Source organism: Eschrichtius robustus, chromosome 6 (assembly GCF_028021215.1).
Source record: "Eschrichtius robustus isolate mEscRob2 chromosome 6, mEscRob2.pri, whole genome shotgun sequence".
NCBI lineage: Eukaryota > Metazoa > Chordata > Mammalia > Artiodactyla > Eschrichtiidae > Eschrichtius > Eschrichtius robustus.
Genome location: NC_090829.1, coordinates 18227749 through 18253023, shown reverse-complemented (window position 1 = coordinate 18253023; position 25275 = coordinate 18227749). Strand labels below are relative to the sequence as shown.

Sequence of the window (25275 nt, the reverse complement as noted above, 5' to 3'; positions counted from 1 at the left end):
GCTTGGCATGTTGTACAAGCTAAGTGCACATCTCCATTCACCCGCAAGTGCATTAGCAAATGGCTGCTATTCTGTGTCAGAGACTATCGTTAACTTCACTTACAACCAGAAATTGAGTCCTTCCTCATAGTAGTCCTTCCTTTAAGTGATCCAACCTCAGAATCCCATCATTAAGGTCTGCTTCTTAGGACTACTCTTGGTACCAACTGTTCAGGTCACATTCCTTAGAAGCCCAGCCTTAGTCAGAGATTTTTGTGCTAGTGATACATTGAGGTTTGTAGTCCCCTGAGAAGCCTCTAAGAAAGTGAGGAATATAGGATTAAGCAGGAGACACACTAACAGAAATGTGGTTTCAGAAGAAGTTTTGTCTGAGCATCATCTCAGAAGGAACTTTGAAAAATAAATTGCACCTCAGAGGTTGTACTGTCCTGAGGCAAGGAGGTTGGGCTCTTTTACCCTCCTGTATCATTCCCCACTGGCTATGAGCCTCATCCTGAAGGAGGGAAAGGGTGTGGACAGGAGAGGCAAGGTAGAGCATAGGAATCTTTGTACCAGGTGGTTCTTTTCAGCCATGGTCAATTCTCCAGAGAAAGATGCAGAAAAGCGCCATTAGTTGTCAATACAGGAAGAAGCAGGAAGATTAACCTTGTATATTAGGATTTGGACATCTGGGCGGGACATCAACAGCATCTACCACAGGTACCTCCTATGTGCTAGAGACTTTACCAGCAAGCATTGTCTCATTCAGTGGTGTGCTCGAGCTACCTTGAATCAGCTTTCAAGAGAGTGATTATGCACATCCATTCACTTATATGAGTTCAGTATCATTGGTAGCTTGAAATTGACCATGGAGGGAGTAATCACATCACAGAAATCTGCAAATGCAACAATTCAGGGCCCCATCCCCCAGAGCTGGTTGTTAAAACTTTTACCAGCATTCAAATTTTATAACAACCTTATGAAGGTATCATATTTTATAAATGAGAACAGTGAGTATCAGAGTGATTAATATACTTGCCATCTCTCATGTAGCTACTAAGCTATAGAATTGGAAATCTAGCTTTGTCTGATTCCAAAACTTGGACTCCTACTGTTACAGCATATTGCTTTTTTTTTTTTTTTTTGACTACCCTGGGTCTTTGTTGGGGCATGCGGAAATCTTTAGTTGCGGCATGCAGACTCTTAGTTGGGGCATGTGGACTCTTAGTTGCGGCATGCAGGCTTCTTAGTTGCAGCATGCAGACTCCTAGTTGCAGCATGGGGCCTTCTTAGTTGCAGCACGTGGACTCAGTCCCAGCATGCGAACTCTTAGTTGCGGCATGTGGGATATAGTTCCCCGAACAAGGATCAAACCCAGGCCCCCTGCTTGGGAGCGTGGAGTCTTACCCACTGGACCACCAGGGAAGTCCCCAACATGTTGCTTTTTGAACACAGAAACTTCGTTCTCTTTTTCATCATTTGAGAGTTGGCTAAATTTCTAGATGACCCGGAATGCACTTTGATCACCAACATCTTCTACTCCAAGTTAATAATTTTATTATATTTCCCTAGTAAATAGCAGCCCAGGACACATCACTCTATCATTTTGCCTCTGTTTTTAAACATTCTTCCCTTTATCATGTTTTCTTAACTGCTCTTTCTGGAAAGTAAAAGGTATCCAGTAAATATTTGTGAAATGAATAAATGATGACCCTTTAATATGAAATTAGATTTTTCTACAGGACGGACAAATTAACATACCCTTCTTTAATTAAAATCGTAGGTCAAAAATTCTCTCGGAGTGCCACAGTATAATGTGGGAAGTATTTCATGTTGAACCAGAGTTGATACACATTTGAAAAAGGTGTAGCTTACTCTCAAGTAACGAAGGGATTTTTAATGCATTTTTAATTAAATGTAAGTGCAAATAGAATTGCTTGGTTCCACCTTATGTTGAATTACAATATGAAGTAAATTGAATGATTAAGCTGAAAATGACTTTAGTCTTCATATAGACTTGAAAATCTTTTCAACTTTTGTGGCATGGAATTGACTGCTTCTGTTGTGTTTTTGTTTGTATTTCTGAAGCAAGGAGAAGTCAGGCTGAAGTGTTTGAAAGCTCTACAAAGTCTGTATACCAATAGAGAATTATTCCCCAAATTGGAGCTATTCACTAACCGATTCAAGGTAAGAATGCTTAGCTTATTTTCTTTTTCATTTTAAAAATGCTCGTTTTAGCTAGTTTAGCAAATGACATTACCATAACAAGTGTTTAGGTCATATTCTTTACAGCATATTGTTTAAATGAACCTGTATTAAATAGATGAATCTCTGCTTTACAAAAGATATTACCAACATGAGTTCTTATTCATTACCTTCAATAGAAGGCTCACCTGCTTAAAATAAGATTTTTTTCATAGACAACTTTTTTATAGTTATATTAATTTTGCAAGGTAAGGTTTGTCTCTGTTAGAGAATGCCAGTTGATGAGAAAGATTTTATATTATAAACATTTATAACACCTCCTGTGTGTGCGTAGGACTCTGATAATATGGTTTCAATAGTAAAGCTTTCCATTTAATCTAATCATCATTAGATTAATCTATCATTAGTCTTCCATGAATTCCCCCAAAGACATTACCTCAGATCTGTCTCCACTTACTTTCTGTTCATGGTTGGTTTGATTTATAACTTTTCTGCAGGATCGCATTGTATCAATGACACTTGATAAGGAATATGATGTTGCTGTGGAAGCTATTCGATTGGTTACTCTGATACTTCAGTAAGTATAAAATTTTAATTTAATCTGCTAATATATTAATGTTTTTTCCCAGCATTATTGATGTACTTCACATATATAACCCTAATATATATTCTTATCACTTTAGGTTTTACTTTCACATTTTAAGGTTAGGTTTGAAACAAAATGTTTTGTTTTCTCTTTGTTTTTTATTTTGAATATTGTCTATTTCCTTTACATAAAAGTTCTTTTATGCAGTATCAGTGAAGTAACATACTTCTGTTTAAAGAGAGAGAAGGCTTCAAAGGGATAGGTTTTTCAAATAGGCTTCTTTGGAATGGTATAGAAGTAGGAGAAAGGAAATAAGGCATTTAAATTGTGTCATTAATATGATAGAGATTTAAAAATAGGAATAGTTAGTTTCATCTGTAGAGCTTTGACTAAAAACTAGGAAGAATCTAGGTGAGAGAATGCAAGTCCCGGCAAAGTCATTACAAATCCTCCCCTCCCCGCTTTGTGATGCTATATCTGTCATACACCAAACATCATGTATGCCAGGGTCTGTTGTTGTTTTGATCTCTTTTTACCTCTTTCTGCTCTACTACCCTATTCTTTGTTATTGTGGCTTTATATTCTAGTATATGTTGTATGTTATAAATATGGCCTCTTAGTGGTTTGTTCCTTCTTCTTTGCCTTTCTTTTTAAAATCCACTTAGCTACTTGTGGATTTTTTTTTTCTTCTTTATGAATTTTTAAAGTACTTTTGTCTAATTCCTCAGAAACTTTGGTTGGGAGTTTAAATATTAGAACTCCATTGAGGGACTTCCCCGGCGGTCCAGTGGTTAAGACTCCACGCTTCCACTGCAGTGGGCATGGGTTCGATCCCTGGTTGGGGCAACTAAGATCCCATAGGCTGCACAGCATGGCCAAAACAAAGAACTGCATTTAATTTTATGAAAAATTTAGGAGAGAATGGAATTTTTTACAATTATGTATTGTTTATACATAAACATGATGTATTGCTTTATTCAGATCTCATTAGGTCTTTTATATAAGGTTTAAATTTTTTCGTAGAGGTATTGTACATTGTTTACTAGGTTAATTCTTAAATACTGTATGGTTTTATTGTTATTTGGTTAGTATTTACTGTTAAAAATATTTTCTACTTAGTTATTGCTAAGGCAAGGAAACCTTTAATTTTTATGTTGGTCTTTTATGTGCAGCCTATTAGAACTTTCATCCATGTTGACGGTTTGATTGTATTGAATTTACTACATAGATTATTATATGATCTGCAAACAATTTCAGTTCTGTCTTCCCCTTTTCTAACCTTAAAACTTTTGTTTCATTCTCTTGTCTAGTTCCATTAGCCAGGACTTTGAACACTATGAAAGTATCACTGATAGTGGATTTTTTTGTTCTTTTTCTAGGAAGGCATCTAAAGTTATTTCTGAGATAGGTTTTTGGTATGATAAAAGTTCTTTCGTGTTCTCAGTTTTCTGGGATTTTCCTTTCATACATTGTTGAGCCTGAATAAAATTGGTAGATTTGTCTAATGGTAAAACACCCATGCATTTCTAGAATAAATCCTGTTTGAACATGACATATTTGTTTTCATTGTATTTTGCTTAAATGCAATGTTATATTTAATATCCTATTTAGGATTTTCACATCTGTGTTGTATGTAAATTTGACATTTTTTCTGTTCCTTACCCAACTTTGAAATCAAGATATATACTGTTTGTAAAATATCTTCAGTAGTTTCTCATCCTTTTTCTGTTTTGAAATAAATTTGCTATGACAGATTAATTCCTCCTTGAAATTTTGAGAGAATTCTTTTGTTAAAGCCATGTCAGTTTTAAGTTTCTTTTGAGAGAAAGGTCTTTGATTACCATTTCTACTTCTTCAGTGGTTATCTATCTAAGTTAACCTTTACTTCCTCTTATTAATTTTGGCTTTTCATATGATTTTTATAGTATATCAGTTTTATCACAGTTTTCAACTTTATTATTTTATAGCTTATGATATTTTTATTCATAAAACTTTATTATTTCTTTTGTTATTTCTCGTTTACATCGTTCATTTTATTTGTATCCTCTTCTTGATCAGTCATGGCAGAGGTTTGTCCATCCTAGTGTTCTTTTCAAAGAACTAGCTTCTTTTAGCTATTTCTTTCTTGGTTTTGAGCAATCATATTTAAAGTAACAAATATACCTTTAAGTACTACTTTACTAGTCTCCTAAAAATTTGGACATAGAATATTTTCATAGACAATCAATGCTAAGTATTTTGATTACCTTTATGATTTTCAGTTTAATCAAAATTATTCAGTAGTAATTTTTGTTCTCCCTAGATCAGATTGTTTAAAGCTGTTCTTTCTATTTTATTGTATTATTTGAGAATGTGTTCTGAGTACCTTGGTCAATTTTCTGAATTTTCTAAGTATGTTTAAAAACAATACATATCTATGTTGTATATATAGTTATTTATATTCATTACTTTGAATTTATTTAGTGTCATTCAAATTATCTATACCTTTGCTTATTTTTGTCTACTTTTTCAGAAGGATGTGTTAAAGTCTTCAACTACTATTGTTCACTTATCTTTCCTTTTAGGTTGTTGCTTGGTATACTTCAGAGTATATATAGATCAGTACCTCTCTATTCATGATTTGTACATCTTCTGATAATATTCACTTTATCCTTACATCTCATTCTTCCTTGTCATTTATGAAGAATTTTTTCCTTTTCAATTCTATTTTAAATTATTATGCCCCCTAGTTATAGTTTACTTGTAAATTTCACAAGCTTATCAATGTCTTTCCCTTGAACAAAAAATACCCACATTCCAACCACTTGTCTTTTTCATTGGAATTGTCTAGAGTTTAAAATCTATTGTTAAGGATTACTTTTTTACCCTTTTTTGGGGTTTTTTGCTTCCTTTTTTTATTTAGTTTCAGTAATTGCTCATTTAGATAAGAGTAAACTTTGCTTTGATATTACTTCTTCCCTTACTTCCAAGGAAGAGTAATTCTCTCATAGACTCCTCCAGTATTGTCTTTTCTGGCTAGTTTACTTCCTCAAAGAGTATTTCCAAACCATCTAAGACCTTGTTTGGCTAAAAAAAATCATACTTTCATCATGAATTTAGAAAATGGTTTGGCTAGTTTCAAAAGTCTATTTTTAAGGTTTTTTTCTATGTTTTCATTGGAGGAAATAAGGGCAAAACATGTCTTATATAAAAGTATAGTTATGGCCCTCCAGCTGTGTCAGATGACCTAATTCATTAGGTACATTGGTCCTTTTATGGATTCCTCAGAGAGCTCTCCCTGTTGCAGGAGAGGGAGATGTCATCCTGGAACCTGCAGAAGTCCTTAGGATGGACCTCCAAGTGAGGGTCCTTGGCTTCCCACAGCAAAGAGTTCCGGAGTGAACCATAGTAAAGGGAAAGCAAGTTTATTTAGAGAGATACACATTCCATAGGCAGAATGACATCTGTCTCAGAAGGCAGGAGCGGCTCCAGGGCACAGGGTCTTCTGGGAAAGTGAGATCTGCCCAGGGGCATGGGGTCATAGGTTTTTATGGGTTAAGTAATTTCATAGGCTGAGTGGGAGGAATATTCTTGCTATTTTGGGGAAGAGTAGGGATTTCCCAAGAATTGGGCCACTGCCTACTTTTTGACCTTTTATGGTCCTCCTCGGAACTGTCACGGTATAAGAGGGAGTGATTTTTAGTATTTCAATGAAGGTATAATGAGCTAAAGGTCAATGACCCGACTATTCTCAAAGCCACCTTGGTTTGAGCTGGTTCTAGCCTATCTTAGCATCCCAACAGCTGCTCCCCTTCTTCATTATCTAGCATTTTGTGTCCTGTCCCTTTCCCTCTTGTCTCATCCCCACTCTAGGTATTTGTGACAATGGGAAGTTCCCCAGAGTGGACAGTGCCTCCTCTGGCTATTTACTGTGTGACTCAGCGCCTGACTTTCAGGTTTCCTCTGTTTGAGTTGCTTGCCCTATAGGTGTTCTTGTTGGGCAAAATGTCTTTTAAAACGATCCAGGCTGGCTCCCTTTAAGTATTCCATATCTGGCCTAAAGGAAACATGGAAGAAGTATGGATTTCTACTCATTATATTGCTCAATCTCCTAATGTCTACTTATATATTATTTTGGTGAGAAATGAGCTAAGGTTCACAAAACTAACTCTCCAGTCTCTTATAGCATTGCGTGAAATGATCTGGCCTTATTTTTCTTGGCTTGTGGGCTCTCTACCAAAACTTTCCCAAAACAACAAGTTAAGTCACCTTTAACATCCTGTTATACCATCTTTAAATTCTTTTTCTCTGCATCTGTTAATTCTTCTTCTTTTGGTATAGATTACTTTCCTTTCACTTATGAGCTTAGATTACTGAGATATCTTGTTAAATTTTTTTCCTATGAGTTTAACTTTATCCTGAGGGTATTAGCTAATTGAGTTGATGATATACATGTAATTAAGTGAAGAGGTTAAAACTTAGGCCTTCTTGAGAGGGGGAAAAAAGTGTACTTTAAAAAATGCTTCTATCTGTCTCCCATCCTTGATATTCAGCTCTTTTTCATTCAGAACTAAAGTTCCTCTCTTATACTGTGATGCAGCTACCTTATTCTGCTGCAAAGTTCATTCTAATTTATATTTGTCAGATCCCTCAATCTCCTCCTAGCCTCTAGGCATCTCCAGGATTGAATTCTAGAGAATGAGTTTATACCCCTACATCTTGTCAAGAACCTGTACAGCCCAAGAATTCTATAGTCATCTAGTCATTAATCTATAATCCTGTCAGACATTTTTTTTTTTTTCCTGTCAGACATTTTTAATCATGTTAATAATCAGGAAATAGATGTTCCCTCTTTGGGAAAAAAATACTTAAAGATACATTCCAGCAAACCAAGAAAAGGTTCAAACTTTAAGAATACATGAATAGAAAGGTGGGAAATTTGTGTTAGTAGAGGAGTGGTTATGACTAGTGAATCCATTTTATATAGAAAGAAGACTAAATAGTATTGTAAATATTGTGATAAACTATAATTTGAAATAGACAATTCTGGAAAGAGTTACATAGTACAATAATAATTTAACTCTGTGAAACAGGGGCAAATATATGACCAGTGCCTATTAACAAAAAACTTATGCACATTTAAAGAAATTGAGCTAAACTGGGCTAATATATATCCCAAGGTATTAATACTCATTGTCCATAGGTGTGTATGGGAAGAAATGTGGACATTTTATTTTCTTTTGTTATCTGTATTTTCTGAATTTTATATAACAATTAAGTGTCTTTTATAGTTAAAGAGAAATATTATTTTCAAAGTCAGACTAAAAAGAGAGGAAAATAAAGTCAGCATGCTTGAGCTTTTATAAAGAACCTTACAAAATTTTAATCAAGGTAGAACTGACAGTAAATATTTTTGGCTCAGTGTTACTTTCTGAATTTTTCAGTGGAAGTGAAGAAGCTCTTTCCAATGAAGACTGTGAAAATGTTTACCACTTGGTATACTCAGCACATCGCCCTGTTGCTGTGGCAGCTGGAGAATTCCTTCACAAAAAGTGAGTTAATTCTCTTTGAAACCAGGTTCCACTTTCATATGTTGTTTTGTCGTTGTTTTACAGTTAATGAAAGAAAGTAATAGTGACTGAAAACAGTGCTAGAAGTGGCCATTGCCCCAAGTTCTGGGGGCTATAATATTCTCACAGCCTACATGCACATCATGAATCACATCCTTGAGAATGATGTCCCTTGTGATATATTCCTTTGACCTGAAATCTAAAAGGATGGTTCTCAGCTAGTCAGCTTAGGCATGTGAGGGGAGAAAGGAGAAGTGCTTGAAGTTTATAAAGACTCCCCTAAGTAACTGATATTTTATTTCACCAAATTTTTTTCCCTTTTAAAATTCTAAGTTCTCATCTTATCTTCTCAACATTGGTAATCTAAAATTATCCTCAAAACACCTCCCAAATTTTCATTTTTTTCCATTCTGTCAGAATGAAGATTATTTTAATCAGTAATCCATAATGATGCTAAAAATTATATATGCAGTTACAGTTTAAAAGCAAAATCTCATCTATTTTTTGACATAGAGCATAGAGCTATTTTTTTGACATAGAGCATAAAGCATAGAGCTAGTGAGAGTTTATGAATGTAATTAAACATTCTTATGAAATATATTTTTGATCATGGTCTACTGTATATGTTATATAATTTATTAGTAGATTAATTCTTAAAATGTAAACATATTCTTGGGCAAGGGGATGTTTTGCTTTGTTTTTGTTTTTGTTTTTGTTCATAGATTTAACTTAGTGACTTTGACAGGTGAACCCAGAAGTCCATTGCATGTTGTGATTTGTAATTATGCTAAGCACAGATGTAAATCATGCACTGGGCAACTGTTGTATATGAATGATTAACTTTGGTAATGAGCAGGCCTGGCCCTCCGTCCAGCATCAGCAACTCAGTGCTGCAGCCACAAACTGTTCTTTACTCACTGGTACCTCTCAAAGTGAGAAAAAGTTGTTTCTATGTGAAAAATCTTTAAGAAGGAAGCTGGCTAGTAGGGCATGCTGGTAATGAAAGTGAGGAAGAAAGTCAGAATTTTTAGGCATGACTTTTAAAATAAGATATTGACTTTGCCAGTGACTCTGACATCATTGGCTAGTAAAGAATAATGCTATTTCCATATTTATCTTGAGGTGTTGTCTATCACAAATATCAAGGGTATACTGTAGTCTTCACTTGCCTTCCTTTTTTATTATATTCTAGTAATAAATTCTACTCTGTTCTCTATTTAACTTTTCAAAAAGCTTTGTGTTTTTTTAGAAAGAATTATTGCTTCTATAGTTTCAAAGAAAAGATAGACTAAAAAGGCTGGTCAGCTACAGAATAGAGGCCATAAACTGGCAGCACTGTAATCAGAAAGAGCCTTTGGATATATTTAATTTTATTTGTATTGTGTTTTTGTAAGTTTGAAACACTTGCTAAAGATTTTTAAATTATAATATTTTACATAAAAATCGACAAATGCAAGCTGCCATTATTTTTTATTTCTTTGTGAAAAGGAAGTCAATTCCTATGCAAATGAAAGCTTCACTTCATAAGCTTGTTTTATGCCCCTGCCCTGAAGATATTCAGTTTGAGAACTTTTGATTCTTAATGATCTCTTTCAGCATTTTCCCACCATTTAATATTGTGATCTGTTAAAATCTTAACAAGTAAACTGTAGACTAGCCCCAGAATTCCATGATAAAGTTTAAAAAAAAAAAAATGTGTGCCTGCACGTAGACTTAGTCTGTTTTTTAGTCTAGTGTATTAAGCTATACCAAGCATCCAAAAAATGGTAAAATGTATCTGAAATGAATATTTTAATGTCATTGAAAATTCTACATTTTAATATTAGAGAAATTAAGCTAATTACTCAGTGCCTTATATACAGTGAATGCAATTATTTAAATTTGTACATTTTAGTGTAAAGGACCCTCTTATTTTCCATTTGCCCCCCACCTCTGAAAGCTACCCAAATAAACTTTCTCTTAAACCAGTCTGATGGCTGTGCAGATATAGCTTCAAGATAATACTCTAGTCTTCTATAGCCCCTGCCATATACTTTCCCCTTCCCTCCAAAAATACTGTTTCTCAATACTCATTTTCTGCTTGAAATTGGTTTATATTTTATGTCACATGAAGTTTTTCTTATTTTATTCAATTATTTAGCCTCTCATCTGAGAGGCCTACTATGACTTCCATGTCTAAACTAGCACTCTATATCCCTATTCCTAGACCGTTGTTATTTCCTTGTAACACCTGAGGTGGTACATATTGATCTACTGTTTGTCTCCAGCCACCAGAGTGAGAGCTCAGTGAGAATAGGGATTTTGTCTTTGTTCAGTATTATATCCCTTTTACCTGGACCAATACCTGGGAGTAAGGCACCTTGAGTAGTCCGTAAGTTTTGTTAGAATAAGTCTTCTTAGCAAATTAAAATTTTCAAGTCATTTCTTTGCCATATTTTAGAAGTTTTGCCACTAAGTAGTATTTTTATAAATTTAATGTTTCTTTCATTTTACTCAATACTGTTGGGTTGGTGAATACTGTTTCTAGGTAATAGGTTAGTAAACAGAAAAATAGTGGAAGAAGTAAATCATGATTAAAAGTCTGAATTTTTACCATTATTGCTGGAGCCTTTGGTTAAATTCTATAATTACATGACTGTAAAATGGATATTTAAGAAAATAGAACTCTATTTAAAATTACATACTTTAGTATCTATCATAGAGAATAAAGTTTGTTTTTCATAAAGATTTGAACATTGATTAGTCATCAGTAAAAAAAGCTTTCTTTTACACTTTATGTGTAGTTGAACTGTATGAAATTGTTTAGATCTAACCACTTTTTTGACCTATAAAAACATCAGTTACATACTTGTGTTGAAACAAATCAATAACCTGATCTCTGATACTGTTTCCTTTTTTTTAACACTGAAATAATTTATACGTTGAAGGAAAAGACTAAAATGCATATCCATGTAAATTTGTAAAGTTCTTGTTTTGTTACTTACTTCCAGGCTATTTAGCAGACATGACCCCCAAGCAGAAGAAGCATTAGCAAAGAGGAGGGGGAGGAACAGTCCAAATGGGAACCTTATTAGGATGCTGGTTCTTTTCTTTCTTGAAAGTGAGGTAAATTTTTAACATAATTCTTTATTTTGTTTTAACATTAGATTACATTTTAAATAAAATTGTTGTTTAATTCATTGTAATTAACGATATTTTTTAATCAAATGAAGACAAGCCTGTTTCTTACAAAACTGCCTCAATGGATATTTTCTTTGGTTTTTTTTTTTTTTTTTTGGTTTTTTTTGGCTGTGCCACGTGGCTTGTGGGATCTTAGTTCCCCGACCGGGGATTGAACCAGGGTCCATGGCAGTGAAAGCCTGCATCCTAACCACTGGACCACCAGGGAATTCCCTGCCTCCATGGATTTGATTTTATGATTATGGAATCAGTACTCTGCCTTTTGTGGGAATATGTATGCAGGTGTGGATTAACACTGAATATAGGCTAGCAATTTTTAAAGTTTTATAGTATTGTATTGTAATACTGCATACTTTTTATTGTTGCTTTTTTTTTTCTTGAATTTTTGCCCATGCCTTTTAAATTATATTATTTAGGGAATTCCCTGACAGTTCTGTGGTTAGGACTCCGTGGTTTCACTGCCGAAGGCCCAGGTTCAATCCCTGGTCAGGGACTAAGATCCTGCAAGCCGTGTGGCATGGCCAAAAAAAAAAAAATTATATTATTTAAACAGTTCATGAATATTGTCAAGCTATTAAAACCATTAGTTCTATCTTGTTTGAAAATTATGTTATTTAAGGAGAAAGAAAAATATGAATTTAGATGTAAATTAGTAGTTGTACAAGTCCATAGCAGTAATTCCATGTGACATATCCATGTCAGTTTATCAATTAAACAGTTAACATCCATAACATATTATCTATCTAAATCTGTTTGCACAAGTGAACTTTGGTTTGCCCACTTAAATGTTCTTTGATATTAGAACTGTGTTTCCTACTGTTGGTATGACATTGGGGGAATGGCAAACTAAACCTAAAGACCCCCTGAATGAACAAACTTGTTGGCTTATAAATGAGTGGGAACAGAGTTGCAAAAAAGGTGGCGAAAATCTGGAAATCTAGGACCCTGAACTTTACTTGGGGGAAGAGTATTTTTGGTTTGTATTGGAATGTCCAGGAAGAAGAAAAACTTGAGACTGTATGCTCAAGTTTGAAAGTGCTGGAGAAACCCTGTAGGAATGAGGAATAGAGAGACAAACAGGCAGTCTATAAGAAAATTAAAATCAGAGAGAGATGTAAGAACTTACTCAGTGGAAAGAGTGGCATTAGGGCAAAGCAGAGCCAGAGAAGTGGTGAAGGAATTCCCGGTATCTTTTAAGTGAGTTGGGAACAGATAGAGAAAGAATAAAGTCAGAAACAAAACCAGTTGGAGAGTTGCATTTGAGTAAAGGACGTGTTTAAGAATTTAAGAACAGTGTTTTAAATGTGTATACAAATTACCTGGGGTCTTGTTAAAATGCCAGTTCTGATTCAGTAGCTCTGGGTTGGGGTCTGAGATGCTACCTTTCTAACAAGCTCCTAGGTGATGTTTATGCTTCTGGACCAGAAATCCAGGGACCACACTTTGCATAGTAAGGGTTTAAAGCATTATTTTCTTAACAAAGCAAGTGTGGATAGATTATGGAGTAAAATACAGATGTTTGTGAATGTTTAAGGTAAAACACTAAGTACTTAATAAATATCACACTTCTGGTAGACTATTCAAATTAAATCCTTAGCCCTTTAGGTTTTAAAGAAATGGGATTAAAAGTATTTTGCAACAGTCAAGTCATATTTAAAAATTTGACTTTAACAGCAACAGTAATTTCAAAATTTGATAGGGATGAGACACGCATATACTATTTAAACTGCTGAAAAGTTCAGGGAATATGATGATCAGGCTACTTTAACTTGATTATTAATTGAAAGAAAATGTTTTGGATCTCTGAAAGCCCAAGGACTTCACTTTTTGATATATTAAAATCCCTAAGTACTTAGTTTTACACAGTTTCATCTTCTGTATAAAGCAGTAATTTGTGATGTTTTATTACTGCTGTATATTTCAAATGGTACTGCTGTTTCGTGTGTTTGCTGCTGTTTACTAAAGTATTACAAGAACATTAAAATATATTTCCCAGTTCTCCTCTGTGGCATTCTTGTCAGCTGCAAAAACAACTGCAAATCATACTTAAGGGTTTCTTGTGTACACCTGGAGCTGAATGCTTATTAAAGCCATATTCTTATAATATGGTGGGCTTCTGATTGTCTTATTCTGAATTCCTCTTGTTTTACTGTAATGTGTGTTTCAGTAATATATTAGACACATACAAAGTTGAATTGAAAGAGACCTTAGAAATCATAAAGTAGAATAAGTCCAGCTTATAGATGATTACTGATCAGTTAACTAGAATTAACTGAATTGAAAATCATTCCTATTCCTTTGTTTTACTCGGATGTTAAATAGTAACATTTTAGTAATAGAATTCTAAAATGTTGAATTGAGAGAGGTTTGTAGTCCATGGAGTAGTAGTCCTCTTTTATATGGGAATTATAGGTGAAATGATGGAGATTAAGAGATCTGCCTAAACTAGTTTTTCTTTCCTTTTTAGCAGTCATTGGTTTCAAGTGAAAAAATACCTTGTGTATTTGAGATACACGCCATATAGTAGGATAAATGGTACTTGCATGTGATGAGTCCAGATTTCCCTATATGTAGTGTGACCATAATACTGTACAAACTGTGATGCTTTTCAGACTGACAAGGCTGCTATTAATAATTATTCCAAAGCACTAATCATAACCCAGAACATTTCTGGACAATCTAGAAGTATGGTAACTGTCCTTCTAGGCATATGGAATGATGAGGTGCATTATGACAGTAATTTAAGACAGAAAGTTAACAGACATATTATTGATATAACCAGGAAATCTCCCCAGAGTGATAACTTTTTGGAGTTCTTTTTTAATATGTTTTTCAAGCTTCACCAATAGCTGGCTCTGCTTCTGCAGAGAATAAAAGCCAATATAAGAGTATTTAGAAATTTTAGGCTTAATAATTTGGAATGGTTATTTGCACTGTAAATGATTTTTCATAAAAGGTATAAGTGTAAGATTCCATTATACAGTGCACTCCTTTAGTGTATTTAACTATTCGACAGAGAAGTGAGCAGGGCAGAAAAAACATGAGGTAAAATATTTATGAGTAACCTTGAAGCCAATTAAAGATAAATGGGAACACACCCGGAAAATTGTAATTAAAGTCACCAGGAGAATAAGATTAGTTTGTTATATACAGGATTAGAGGACACCTATAAAATAAATTATACTTAGATATAGCAAGGTAAAGTTCACCTAGACAATAAATATAATTTTAATTTATGTTATATAACTTATACATAAATTTTAATATAATTCTGATTATCTATTTGCTGTACAATGACTCTTTCTCCATTAATGAGCTACCTTTTTTGTTCATCTAATTCCCAAGGAGTACAAAGAATGCTTGCAGATGCCTGATTTTCATGCTGTTTTTATAAAATTATGTTACAAAAAACTGTTTAGAAAGTAAACTTTTGTGTCGTTGTTAGGGTTCCAGATCCTTTTTTTTTAAAAATAAATTTATTTTATTTATTTGTTTGTTTTTGGCTGCATTGCGTCTTCGTTGCTGCCGCAGGCTTTCTCTAGTTGCGTTGAGTAGGGGCTTCTCGTCACGGAGCACGGGCTCCAGGCACAAGGTCTTCAGTAGTTGTGGCGCACGGGCTTAGTTGCGCTGTGGTGTGTCGGATCTTCCCAGACCAGGGCTGGAACCCATGTTGCCTGCATTGGAAGGCGGATTTTTTTTTTTTTAACATCTTTATTGGGGTATAATTGCTTTACAATGTTGTGTTAGTTTCTGCTGTATAACAAAGTGAATCAGCTATACGTATACATATATCCCCATATCTCCTCCCTCTTGCATCTCCCTCCCACCTTCCCTATCCCACCCCTCTAGGTGGTCACAAAACATGGAGCTGATCTCCCTGTGCTATGTGGTTGCTTCCCACTAACTATCTGTTTTACATTAGGTATTGTATATATGTCCATGCCACTCTCCCACTTCGTCCCAGCATACCGTTTCCCCTCCCCGTGTCCTCAAGTCCACTCTCTACGTCTGCGTCTTTATTACTGTCCTGCCCCTAGGTTCTTCAGAACCTTTTTTTTTTTTTTTTAGATTCCATATATATATATGTGTTAGCATACGGTATTTGTTTTTCTCTTTCTGACTTACTTCACTCTGTATGACAGACTCTAGGTCCATCCACCTCACTACAAATAACTCAATTTCATTTCTTTTTTATGGCTGAGTAATATTTGATTGTATATATGTGCCACATCTTCTTTATCCATTCATCTGTCGATGGACAGTTAGGTTGCTTCCATGTCCTGGCTATTGTAAATAGAGCTGCAGTGAACATTGTGGTACATGACTCTTTTTGCGTTATGGTTTTCTCAGGGTATATGCCCAGTAGTGGCATTGCTCGGTCATATGGTACTTCTATTTTTATTTTTTTAAGGAAACTCCAGACTGTTCTCCATAGTGGCTGTATCAATTTACATTCCCAGCAACAGTGCAAGAGCATTCCCTTTTCTCCACACCGTCTCCAGCATTTATTGTTTGTAGATTTTCTGCTGATAGCAATTCTGACCAGTGTGACGTGATACCTCATTGTAGTTTTGATTTGCACTTCTCTAATGGTTAGTGATGTTGAGCATCCTTTCATATGTTTGTTGGCAATCTGTATATCTTTTTTGGAGAGACGTCTATTAGATCTTCTGCCCATTTTTGGATTGGGTTGTTTGTTTTTTTGATATTGAGCTGCATGAGCTGCTGGTATATTTTGGAGATTAATCCTTTGTCAGTTGCTTCGTTTGCAAATATTTTCTCCCATTCTGAGGGTTGTCTTTTCGTCTTGTTTATGGTTTCCTTTGCTGTGCAATGGCTTTTAAGTTTCATTAGGTCCCATTTGTTTATTTTTGTTTTTATTTCCATTTCTCTAGGAGGTGGGTCAAAAATGATCTTCCTGTGATTTATGTCATAGAGTGTTCTGCCTGTGTTTTCCTCTTAAGAGTTTTATAGTGTCTGGCCTTACACTTAGGTCTTTAATCTATTTTGAGTTTATTTTTGTGTATGATGTTAGGAAGTGTTCTAATTTCATTCTTTTACATGTAGCTGTCCAGTTTTCTCAGCACCACTTATTGAAGATGCTCTCTTTTCTCCATTGTATATTGTTGCCTCCTGTATCAAAGGGAAAATGACCATATGTGTGTGGGTTTATCTCTGGGCTTTCTATCCTGTTCCATTGATCTATATTTCTGTTTTTGTGCCAATACCATACTGTCTTGATTACTGTAGCTTTGTAGTGTAATCTGAAGTCAGGGAGCCTGATTCCTCTAGCTCCATTTTTCTTTCTCAAGATTGCTTTGGCTATTTGGGGTCTTTTGTGTTTCCATATAAATTGTGAAATTTTTTATCCAATTCTGTCAAAAATGCCATTGATAGTTTGATAGGAATTGCATTGAATCTATAGATTGCTTTGGGTAGTATAGTCATTTTCACAATGTTGATTCTTCCAATCCAAGACCATGGTGTATCTCTCCATCTGTTTGTATCATCTTTAATTTCTTTCATCAGTGTCTTATAGTTTTCTATGAACAAGTCTTCTGTCTCCTTAGCTAGGTTTATTCCTAGGTATTTTATTCTTTTTGTTGCAGTGGTAAACGGGAGTGTTTCCTTAATTTCTCTTTCAGATTTTTAATCATTAGTGTATAGGAATGCAAGGGATTTCTGTGCATTAACTTTGTATCCTGCTACTTTACCAAATTCATTGATTAGCTCTAGTAGTTTTCTGGTAGCATCTTTAGGATTCTCTATGTGTAGTATCATGTCATCTGAAAACAGTGACAGTTTTACTTTTCTTTTCTGATTTGGATTCCTTTAATTTCTTTTTCTTCTCTGATTGCTGTGGTTAAAACTTCCAAAACTATGTTGAATAATAGTGGTGAGAGTGGGCAGCCTTCTCTTGTTCCTGATCTTAGAGGAAATGGTTTCAGTTTTTCACCATTGAGAGCGATGTTGGCTGTGGGTTTGTCATATATGGCCTTTATTATGTAGAGATAAGTTCCCTCTCTGCCTACTTTCTGGAGGGTTTTTATCATAAATGGGTGTTGAGTTTTATCGAAAGCTTTTTCTGCATCTATTGAGATGATCATATGGTTTTTATCCTTCACTTTGTTAATATGGTGTATCACATAGATTGATTTGTGTATATTGAAGAATCCTTGTATTCCTGGAGTAAACCCCACTTGATCATGGTGTATGATCCTTTTAATGTGCTGTTGGATTCTGTTTGCTAGTATTTTGTTGAGGATTTTTGCATCTTACGTTTCTCAGTGATATTGGCCTGTAATTTTCTTTTTTTGTGCCATCTTTGTCTGGTTTTGATATCAGGGTGACAGTGGCTTCGTAGAATGAGTTTGGGAGTGTTCCTCCCTCTGCTATATTTTGGAAGAGTTTGAGCAGGATAGGTGTTAGCTCTTCTCCAGATGTTTGATAGAATTTGCCTGCGAAGCCATCTGGTCCTGGGCTTTTGTTTGTTGGAAGATTTTTAATCGGAGTTTCAATTTCAGTGCTTGTGATTGGTCTGTTTATATTTTCTATTTCTTCCTGGTTCAGTCTCAGAAGGTTATACTTTTCTAAGACTTTGTCCATTTCTTCCACATTGTCCATTGTATTGGCATATAGTTGCTTGTAGTAATCTCTCATGATCCTTTGTACTTCTGCAGTGACATTTGTTACTTCTCCTTTTTCATTTCTAATTCTGTTGATTTGAGTCTTCTCCCATTTTATCTTCATGAGTCTGGCTAATGGTTTATCAATTTTGTTTATCTTCTCAAAGAACCAGCTTGTAGTTTTATTGATCTTTGCTATTATTTTCTTCATTTCTTTTTCATTTATTTCTGATCTGATCTTTATTTATTTATTTCTGTGAGCTTTGGGGTTTTTTTTGTTCTTCTTTCTCTAATTGTTTTAGGTATGAAGTTAGGTTGTTGACTTGAGATTCTTCTTGTTTCTTGAGGTGAGATTGTATTGCTATAAACCTCCCTCTTAGAACTTCTTTTGCTCCATTTGTTTATAGGTATTTTTTTATTTCCTCTTGGATTTCTTCAGTGATCTCTTGGTTATTTAGTAGCATATTGTTTAGCCTTCCTGTGTTTGTACTTTTTACTGTTTTTTTCCTGTAATTGATATCTGGTCTCATAGCAAAGTGGTTGGAAAAGATACTTGATACGATTTCAATTTTCTTAAATTTACCAAGGCTTGATTTGTGACCCAAAATATTGTCTATCCTGGAGAGTGTTCCATGAGCACTTGAGAAGAAAGTGTACTGGGTTGATTTTGGATAGAATGTCCTGTAAATAACAATTAAGTCCATCTTGTTTAATGTGTCACTTAAAGCTTGTGTTTCCTTACTTATTTTCATTTTGGATGATCTGTCCATTGGTGAAAGTGGGGTGTTAAAGTCCCCTGCTATGCTTGTGTTACTGTCGATTTCCCCTTTTATGGCTGTGAGCATTTGCCTTATGTATTGAGGTGCTCCTATGTTGGGTGCATAAATATTTACAATTGTTATATCTTCTTCGTGGATTGATCCCTTGATCAATGTATGTAGTGTCCTTCTTTGTCTCTTGTAAGAGTCTTTATTTTAAGTCTATTTTGTCTGGTATGAGAATTGCTACTCCAGCTTTCTTCTGTTTTCCATTTGCATGGAATATCTTTTTCCATGCCCTCACTTTCAGTCTGTATGTGTCCCTAGGTCTGAAGAGGGTCTCTTGTAGACAGCATATATACGGGTCTTGTTTTTGTATCCATTCAGCCAGTCGATGTTTTTTGTTTGGAGCATTTAATCCATTTACATTTAAGGTAATTATTGATATGTATGTTCCTATTATCATTTTCTTAATTGTTTTGGGTTTGTTATTGTAGGTCTTTTCCTTCTCTTGTGTTTCCTGCCTAGAGGAGTTCCTTTAGCATTTGCTGTAAAGCTGGTTTGGTGGTGCTGAATTCTCTTAGCTTTTGCTTGTCTGTAAAGGTGTTAATTTCTCCGTGGAATCTGAATAAGATCCTTGCTGGGTAGAGTAATTTTGGTTGTAGGTTCTTCCCTTTCATCACTTTAAATATGTCCTGCCACTCCCTTCTGGCTTGCAGAGTTTCTGCTGAAAGATCAGCTGTTAACCTTATGGGGATTCCCTTGTATGTTATTTGTTGCTTTTCCCTTGCTGCTTTTAATATTTTTTCTTTGTATTTAATTTTTGACAGTTTGATTAATATGCATCTTGGCGTGTTCCTCCTTGGATTTATCCTGTATGGGACTCTCTGTGCTTCCTGGACTTGATTAACTATTTCCTTTCCAATATTAGGGAAGTTTTCAACTATAATCTCTTCAAATATTTTCTCAGTCCCTTTCTTTTTCTCTTCTTCTTCTGGGACCCCTATAATTCGAATGTTGGTACATTTAATGTTGCCCCACAGGTCTCTGAGACTGTCCTCAATTCTTTTCATTCTTTTTTCTTTATTCTGCTCTGCAGTAGTTATTTCCACCGTTTTATCTTCCAGGTCACTTATCCGTTCTTCTGCCTCAGTTATTCTGCTATTGAGCCCTTCTAGAGAATTTTTAATTTCATTTATTGTGTTGTTCATCACTGTTTGTTTGCTCTTTAGTTCTTCTAGGTCCTTGTTAAACGTTTCTTGTATTTTCTCCATTCTATTTCTAAGATTTTGGATCATCTTTACTATCATTACTCTGAATTCTTTTTCAAGTAGACTGCCTATTTCCTCTTCATTTGTTTGGTCTGGTGGGTTTTTTCTTTGCTCCTTCATCTGCTGCATATTTCTCTTTCTTCTCATTTTACTTAACTTACTGTGTTTGGGGTCTCCTTTTCACAGGCTGCATGTTCGTAGTTCTCATTGTTTTTGGTGTCTGCCCCCAGTGGGTAAGGTTGGTTCAGTGAGTTGTGTAGGTTTCCTGGTGGAGGGGAGTAGTGCCTGTGTTCTAGTGGATGAGGCTGAATCTTGTCTTTCTGGTGGGCAAGACCACGTCCCTTGGTGTGTTTTGGGGTGTCTGAACTTATTATGATTTTAGGCAGCCTCTCTGCTAATGGGTGGTGTTTTGTTCCTGTCTTGCTAGTTGTTTGGCATGGGGTGTCTAGCACTGGAGCTTGCTGGTCGTTGAGTGGAGCTGGGTCTTCACGTTGAGATGGAAGTCTCTTGGAGAGCTCTTGCCGATTGATATTACATGGGGCTGGGAGGTCTCTGGTGGTCCAATGTCCTGAACTTGGCTCTCCCACCTCAGAGGCTCAGGCCTGACACCTGGCCAGAGCACCAAGACCCTGTCAGCCACACGTACCTGTGGCAGGATGGTTGTCACGATTTCCACTACACACACCTAGACTGATGGTGAGCCCACCTCCTTCAGAGCGAAGTGCTGACCAATAGCACAGACCACCAGGGGGATGTGGCAGGAGGTCAGGCTGAGTCAGTCCATTGACCTGAATATATCTGGAAACTGGGTGGCTAGTGTTGGAGCATCTCCTGCAGAGGCAGGGGGCAGCTGTGGCTCACCACGTGGACAAGGACACTGACAGCAGAAATTCTGGGAAGTACTCCTTGGCGTGAGCCCTCCCAGGGTCCACCATTAGCCCCACCAAAGAGCTTGGCAGGTGGATTCTTAGCCACTGTGTCACCAGGGAAGCCCTCCAGATCCTTTTGAATCCCAGGGGTTTTTTTATAGCCATCGAGAATGCTTCAAGGCCTTCCTTCTTACAGCTTCATCTTTTGCTACGAATAGAAGGTCCATGGTATGAAGTGTCTGAAAGGCGATTGTAACCTTTTACCCTATTGGCCACGTTAAAATTTTTTTTTCTTGGACATGGATCTTTTCTTATAGAGATTTGAGAGTAGCAAGTTATGTGGCCATCACACATGCCCCAAGACAGGAAGACTGTATCATAAATATTATATCAAGCCAATTCCTGACAGACCATGTTATACTGATTGTTGTCGCTAATACTGGTGAATTTGAAACTCTTAATCAGAAAATGGGCCAACGCATTATCATGTCCTGCTGGTATACACGCTGAGTTTGAAACTAAGTGGTTATTGGTGTTAACAGAATGCATTCTACTAAGCCACCTCCTTACAGTCAGAAAGAGGAAATGCTCAAAGAAGTTTGCATCTATATTGAGAATATACACACAAAAAATTTCTAGAATGATAACAACATTCTTGAGTTAAATTTTAATATGCCTTGGTTTAAGGCATAGAAAAGTCATCCTTAAAAATGCCAGTGCTACTGAAATTATACTATTTAAAGCCTTGAATTGTGCCAGCAACTCATACAACTGAAAAACCTCATGATAAAAAAGTCAAAATGAATGAGATATCACCAGTTGACCAGGACAGTGAAGAATTTGTGGAAACTGTAAAGTAAATGACTGTGAATTCCAGTAGAGTTAAGTAACCCATACCCCCACAGGAGACGAAAAGAGGGAAAATCTTTTCGAGATTTTCTGGTAGAAATCTGAAATACATTAAAGATCAGAGCAACAAAGGCTGGTGAAAGGAGTAAGCTGTCAGTAGTAATTAAGTGTCTGCCCTTTAGAGGAGCTTATTCCTCACTTTAGAAATGCTGGTCCAGGCATTTGGGATGTGGGCACTGGTCTGAAAAGCAAAGTAGTGAATAAATACCCCAGATATGTATGGCCATCAGTAGGGAGAGGGAACTTCTGCACTCAAAATGCAAAGCGCATACCTACAATTAGAGGAAAAGCCTACCTGATTATAGATCCCCTTTTTCCACTTTCCTACACAACCAAGGAAGCCAGGACTTTGCAACCAGATTCAAGAAAAGGATTCTAGCTACCAGTATTCTTGAGTCTGGGCTCATTAATATATATGTACCGGCAACCAAGAAACACTGAAACTTGAAAAAAATCAGTATCATGAAAAAGAAACACAAGGCTCAACATACCGATGAATTTTTTTTTTTTTAATTTTAGGTATCTATTTTTTATTTATTTACTATTTTTGGCTGAGTTGGGTCTTCGTTGCTGCGTGCAGGCTTTCTCTAGCTGCAACGAGCAGGGCCTACTCTTCATTGTGGTGCACGGGCTTCTTGTTGTGAAGCACAGGCTCTAGGCACGCAGGCTTCAGTAGTTGTGTCATGCAGACTAAGTAGTTGTGGCTCGCTGCTCTAGAGCTCAGGCTCAGTAGTTGTGGCGCACGGGCTTAGTTGCTCTGCGGCATGTGGGATCTTCCTGGACCAGGGCTTGAACCTGTGTCCCCTGCATTGGCAGGCGGATTCTTAACTATTGCACCACCAGGGAAGCCCCTGATGAAAATTTTTGATTAATGCCCCCAAATATAAGAAGAAGCAATTATGAAAGAGGAAGAGGCTTCTTAGAAATTAAAAACATGTATTCCAAAATGTAGGTGAGAGGTGGATTATTAAATGACCTGAATAGACATAACCAAAGATTGGGATTTTTGCAGGAAGTAGTGCAAAAGAGGAAAGAAATGAAAAGTATGAGAGATAAATTAAGAGACAGGGAGTACAGATTAAGAAAGTTTATTATATTATCTAGTAGAAACTCTGTAAAGAAAAGAGAGAGAATGGAGGGGAGGAACTAATCAAAGGATAGGCAATTAAAATGTTTACTACCTATGTACTCTATATGCAGGGTATTACTTGAGGGTGTTTTCTAGCAAAATGAAAAATGGATGCAATAACAGGAAAATAAGGAATATAAGAAGTACTGGTGAGCAAATAAATCTGAAAAAAATTAGAACTAAGCCTAAATAATATGGTTGTGAAGCTTAAGGCAGGTGTCTGAAAATTATTTTTGGTGATCTTGGTGATGGAAAAAATATAAGTTAGAAAATAAAACTCTGCAGGAAGCACAGCTTAAAAAAAAAGAAAATGTCATCAGGAGAGCACAGGGAAGCAGATGCCAACATCTGTAATCTCAATAAATGTAAATAGACTAACATGCTTTATTAAAAAGGCAGATTGTCATTTAGGGTTGAAATAAAGGAATTAAAATGTTTACAAACACACCTTAATCAAAAATTTAACACAGGAAGTAAACAAACTGGATAAATGCTGGATGTAGTTAACAAAGGCTTACAGAAAGCTGAAAGGACAATATCATGTAAGATAAACCAGAATTGAGGGCCAGAAGCATTAAGAGGGGCAGAGAGGATATGTATAGAAGGTATAATCCACCAAAAAATATAATTGTGAACTTTTTTATACCTGTTCTACAGGCATGTTTAAGTATGTCAGGCATAAAAGCAAGTTTATTCAGCATAGGGTTTTTTTTTTAATTTTGGTGAAATAACAGAATTTACCATTTTAACTATTATTAAGTGTACTCTTCATTGGCATTAAGTACATTCACATGGATGTGCAGCTGTCACTGCCATTGATATCCAGAACTTTTTCAATATTTTCCTACATTGAAAACTCTGTACCCACTAAATAATAACTCCATTTCAGCATAGGCTTAATAGCCTATTTTTTGGAAACTATTGGTTTTTCTGTTTTCTGCTGTTAATTTTCATTTTTGACACCAGATTGTGCACTACTTGTGCCTGTCACTGTTGGAATGATGTTACTTATGGTCTAGGGATATTTTCCTAGGATATGTGATTTAGAAAGTTTGAATAGACCTGGCTGCAAACCTTTGTCCATCTTCTTCCTTAAGCAGAGATGCTAATCAATAGTATCTACTCTGGCTTCGACAAAAAACATTGGGAAACTGTGGGGTGTTGTGTGTGTATGCGTGTGTACGTAGTTTTCCTAAGGCATTTCAGAAGCCAGAATGTGAGATTTGAAATGCAGTGGAAATGAAGTATAGAATGCAAGAGGTCAAATGAGGCAGAGCTTTAAATAGATTATCAAATTTTTCATAGAAGTTAAGAATAATGATAGAATTAGGAATGAGGAAGAAAAGCAACTCACGTGCCAAATGTGCCATGATATCAGTAGATAATCAGTAGGTCTACCAAGGTGACTTTCACACATTTTCAGGCCACTCCTCATGATGCAAAAACCATTTTCTCTCACAAATACAAGAACATATAACTGAAATATGAAATAGTACTTAACGTTCTATGTGCTATACACTCATTTTTACTGTGTTTCACTTCTTTGAAACGTTGGTCTCAATACATTAAATTATTTTAACAGCCAGTGAACGGGTTGCAATGTAAAGTTTGAAAAGTGGTTTAGCTGGTTGTCATGAGACTCAGAGGTGGTAGAACTTTTATGCAAGGGTAGAGAAGTTAATTGTAAGTAGCAGAAACCAGAACATGGCCAACACTTCTACTTACCTTTTCTAAAGAACTTTACTGAAGTAATTAATATTCTTCACAGTTCAATGACTGACAGGTGGTAAAGCGTTCCATGTGAAATGTTTGTTGAGGAACTTGAGAGTGTTGTTTACTGTGGGAACATGGGTTCCAAAGAAAATTGTCAAGAGTAATGAGCAGCAAAAAGTGGAGGTGAGGTGAGATGTGGAATTCATTGAGTTAAGTGGAAATGAGAGTGGAAAAACAGAGAGATGGAGTAACTTACATTTTGACCTTAACCAAATAACAGAGATAAAAAGTAAGTAAGGCTGGTACCGAAGTGTCAAATGGAATTCTGAGAGGAAGTAATTGATTTTCTTTAAAAAAAAAAAAAGATCATTGTAGAGAGAGACAAATAAAGAGTAATGAAAAGTACCCTAAATCCAGCTTATAGCTTCAGGAAAATTGTTAACTAGCTGTACTCTCAGTTTCTTCATCTATATATGATGTCATTGAACTAGGAGATTCTTA

The 25275-nt window shown here is 35.7% G+C and overlaps 1 protein-coding gene across 1 annotated transcript in view; it reads left to right on the top strand.

Moving 5' to 3' along the window:
- Positions 1-25275, top strand: part of STAG1 (STAG1 cohesin complex component) — a 426258-nt gene that overhangs the window by 324230 nt on the left and 76753 nt on the right. The window contains exons 11-14 of the mRNA XM_068545965.1: positions 2068-2166; positions 2682-2761; positions 8194-8301; positions 11310-11424. Of these exons, the coding sequence (XP_068402066.1) occupies positions 2068-2166; positions 2682-2761; positions 8194-8301; positions 11310-11424 (402 nt within the window). The remainder of the gene's footprint in view (positions 1-2067; positions 2167-2681; positions 2762-8193; positions 8302-11309; positions 11425-25275) is intronic.